Here is a 3985-nt window from a genome sequence, read left to right on the forward strand (position 1 = left end):
TGTGGTTCAGCGCATCATTTATGTTAAAAACTGCACACTGCCCCGATAAAGAAATACAATACATTTAATTCAAGATAAGTATAGAGTTATGAAACAGGAGGAGATATTTCGGTTGCCCCTGGTTCTGGAAGTAAAAGTAAATTTTTCCCATAGATGATGTTAAATATTTCACAGTTCTCTCTCCTCTACAGTTCGGATCAACATGAAACCCTCCCGGTTAAATCGTCAGCGCAAAAGATGAACAAGTGTTTTGGAAAATATCTGGTTCTTTGATAAAAAGATGAAGCTACAAGCCTGTGGACATAAAAACTTTGGGGCAGAAGTTAACTACGACTCCCAGGGTGCATTTTGGCAAGAAATATCTGATCACTGAGTGACATTTCCAGGTCTATATTTATATTCTGGGACTCTACTGGAATATCTTTGCATGATTTACAGTTAAAAACTCCTTATTTATCTTATACTGGTCCTTTATGCAGCTCCTCAGTTCAGCCTCTGTTTGAAACAGGCTCCTGTCTCTTTAAGGCCCCCCCCCCCCCCCTCGATGAGCCCACTCTGTTCTGATTGGTCAGCTTCCGGAAGCTTCCGGAAGCTTCCGAAGGCTCCGGAGGCTACATAAACAAACTATAGTAGCAGGATCTCACTTCTTCTTCTCCTTCTTTACTTCAAATGGAAACTTCTCAAATGCATCCGTACATGTTGGAGCTGAATCAGATCCAACATATGAGAGCGGACGACATGAACAACCTCAGCAACAAAGACTACAGAGCAGACGGCGGTTTATGGGCATGTGTGACAAGCCGACCTCAGCGTGTCAGCAAGGTAGAAAAAAAGATGTTGAGAATGAAGTGTTCAGAGCAGGTTGAAGCCCTGGATTTTGACTTGCAGGGAGCATTTTTACATACGTTCACCTCAAGTTTTTTAAGCTTTGATCATGTTTAACATCTTCTAGACTATCCACATGTTATGAGACTGAATGGATCAAATCCTGATGGAGTCATTTTGCGGAGGTCGCGTGACGCTCAAAACAATTTATCCACCGTTTTACAACTGCAACAGTAGATTACCAGCCAGTGGTGTACTGGCTATCGGGCATACTGGGACAAATCCCAGTGGGCCGGTGGACTGTCAAAACATATCTGTTTTTACACATATCTGTGTTGCTGTCATTCGGGGTCTGCATGAGAGCTGCTTCATGACCATGTCAGGCAATCACAGCTGAGCTCCCCCCCTTTACTCTCACTGCCAGCAGGGGGAGACAAAAGCCCCGCACTCCATCTTTAACTACTTTATGTACTGTAACATGTCATCATATGTTAAAACTGACAAATCATTGTAGAAGGGTAAATGTTGTGGAGTAAAATGCACAATATTTCTGAAGTATAAAGCAGCATAAAATGAAATATTTCAGTACGAGTATCTACAAATTGGACTTAAGTTTTGTACTTAGTAGAAGTTCGTTTGCAGCACAAACATGAGAGGGAACATTTTAGTTGTAAAGGAAGATGAAGATGACTGGAGATGTGATTCAGATCGCTACACATCCAGACTTCAAACACGGTATGAATCATGTAGTTTGCTGGAGATCAGTGGTCAGAGAAGAAACCAAATCTTATACCGTGTAACAAATTTCTGTTCCTGGGTGGTAAATGTTATTTCCTAATTGCTTACAGGCAAATTTTGCACATTTTCACTCAGAATAAAGTCAGAAAAAACAACATATGAATCACCAGATACGATGATGGGAGACTATATTTGGGGGCTGATTCGTGAAAGTGACTTACAGTATAATCGTAAATCTCAAAAAACTACTCACGCCTATATCTTTTGTGGTCACTTTTGTATAACGTCAGTATAAATACATATTAATGTCCTCATGCTTATGTTGTTTTTTCTGACTTTATGCGAATGAACATGCGCATATTCACCCGTGTTCCCATTGGAAATTGGTAAATTTCAAAATATCATTGTCCAGATCACAAAAGCAAAGTTTGAAGGGAATAACAGCTGTTTTCTGTACTTTTTAGTCATAAGCAATCAGGAAATAACATTTACTACCCAGGAACTACCCCACACAGTAGAAATATTATGCTACAAGAAAAAGTATTTCTGGCTAATAAAGTAAAAGTGCAGAAAATGAGTGTTATAATAATCATGAACATTGCAGAAATGTGTAAGCAGCATTTTTATGTTGTAGTTGGTCAAAGTGAAGCTGCTTCAACTATTATATAAACATAATATATATTTTATAAGGTAACCATACTGAATGTTTTCATCTTCATTATAATAATAAATCCTGTGGAGGAGAAAGTACCAACATTTCCATCTGAATTGCAGCGGAGTATTAAGTATCTGAAATACTCAAGTAAACTACATCATATTTGTACTGCAGTTCAATAAAAGTAATTAGTTACAGTTTTACCATCGCTGAAAAACAAGCATGATGCTCAGGATCATACCATCGTCTCAAGTCACCTTTTGAGCGCAACAGACACTATATGAGAATATTATAGGAATATTATAAGGTTTTGTCATCAGGGAATATTCACTGAATCATCAAGTGAAAGATAAGATGGAGAAGAAAAATGAAAAACTGACAGCTATGTGCCAGCACTTATGGGAAGATCACTAGGATGTCGTTCATTTTAAATGGGAAATATTGCCGGACAACTATAAAAAGGAAAATTACAGCATATATCTCAAAAAGTCATTTGAGAGTTAAATGCATGAATAAGAAAATGAAGACAGACTCCAGACTGATCGTCCTCCTCCTACCTGTCCGCGCTGAGCGCGGTGAGCGTGAAGACGGACACGCCGACCGAGGTGAGCTGGATGACGGGGATGAGTTTGCACGCCGCCTCGCCGAACACCCACTCCTCGGAGAAGTAGCGGAAAGCGTCAACCGGCACGCAGGTGACCAGCAGCAGCAGGTCTCCCGCCGCCAGGCTGGAGATGAAGATGTTGGGCACGCTCCGCATGGCGCTGTTGGTGATGAAGATCTTCACCAGGGTGATGTTTCCTAGCAGACCCACGGTGATGATCAGGATGTACACCGAGGTCATGACGCAGCGCACGGCGAGATGGACCGTCTCCCCACCGTCCCCGGACGCCCACCAGCCGGGCTCTTCAGTAGAGTTGGGGCTCAGAGCGTCGGAGTCTCCAGCCAGAGCCGGGGGTAAGTTAGAGAGGAACTCGTCGTCCATCGCCACGATGCGCTTTTCCTGCGCGGAGCGCGGAGAATATCCACAGAGGCGCTCCGGCCGGCGGTGACAGAGCGGGAGAGAGGCAGCGCTGCCAGGCGCGCAACGGGATGCTCCGCGCGTAAAAGCGCAAAGAGAGCGGAGGTTTTCACTCCGAGACAACCTGCCAAAAGAGGAAAACTTTATTTATTTCCTGAGAATCATCTATCTGACTGAAGACTGTTATCTGACTGACTGAAGGGTGAGAGGCGACTGATGCGTAAAGAGGAGACACATCTTTGACAACACAGACTCTCTCTCTCTCTCTCTCTCTCTCTCTCTCTCTCTTCCTCTCTCTGTCTCTCTCTCTCTCTATGTGTGTATGTGTGTGTGAGTGTGTGTGTGTGTGTGTGTGTGTGTGTGTGTGTGTGTGTGTGTGTGTGAGTCTGTCATAGGCTACTTTCGGGGACAAATTTCTGACTTCAAACCAGTTAATTGGGGACGGCTTGTCCAACTGGGGACACAAATCATGTCCCCAATTGGTAAAACGTTAATTTTTGGGTCAGTGGTTAAGGTTAAGGTTAGGTTAAGGTTAGGTTAAGGTTAGGTAAGTCGGGGTTGGGGTAAGTCTCCAAGAAATGAATGTAAGTCTATGTAATGTCGCCAAAAGGGTCCTAGGACAACGTGTGTGTGTGTGTGTGTGTGTGTGTGTGTGTGTGTGAGAGAGAGAGAGAGAGAGAGAGAGAGAGAGAGAGACTGAGAGAGACTGAGAGGAGAGGGAGGAAGTAGAGGGCACATAGATAGAT

The 3985-nt window shown here is 43.2% G+C and overlaps 1 protein-coding gene across 1 annotated transcript; it reads right to left on the reverse strand.

The window, feature by feature from the left end:
• Window positions 1-896: 896 nt before the first annotated feature.
• On the reverse strand, window positions 897-3560 carry LOC122965504 (neuromedin-B receptor-like). The gene has a single exon (XM_044329625.1). It carries the CDS (start codon window positions 3201-3203, stop codon window positions 2772-2774), a length of 432 nt encoding a protein of 143 aa, XP_044185560.1. The 5' UTR covers window positions 3204-3560; the 3' UTR covers window positions 897-2771.
• Between the last annotated feature and the right edge of the window lie 425 nt (window positions 3561-3985).

The sequence above is a fragment of the Thunnus albacares genome, chromosome 16 (assembly GCF_914725855.1).
Source record: "Thunnus albacares chromosome 16, fThuAlb1.1, whole genome shotgun sequence".
NCBI classification, from domain to species: Eukaryota; Metazoa; Chordata; class Actinopteri; order Scombriformes; family Scombridae; genus Thunnus; species Thunnus albacares.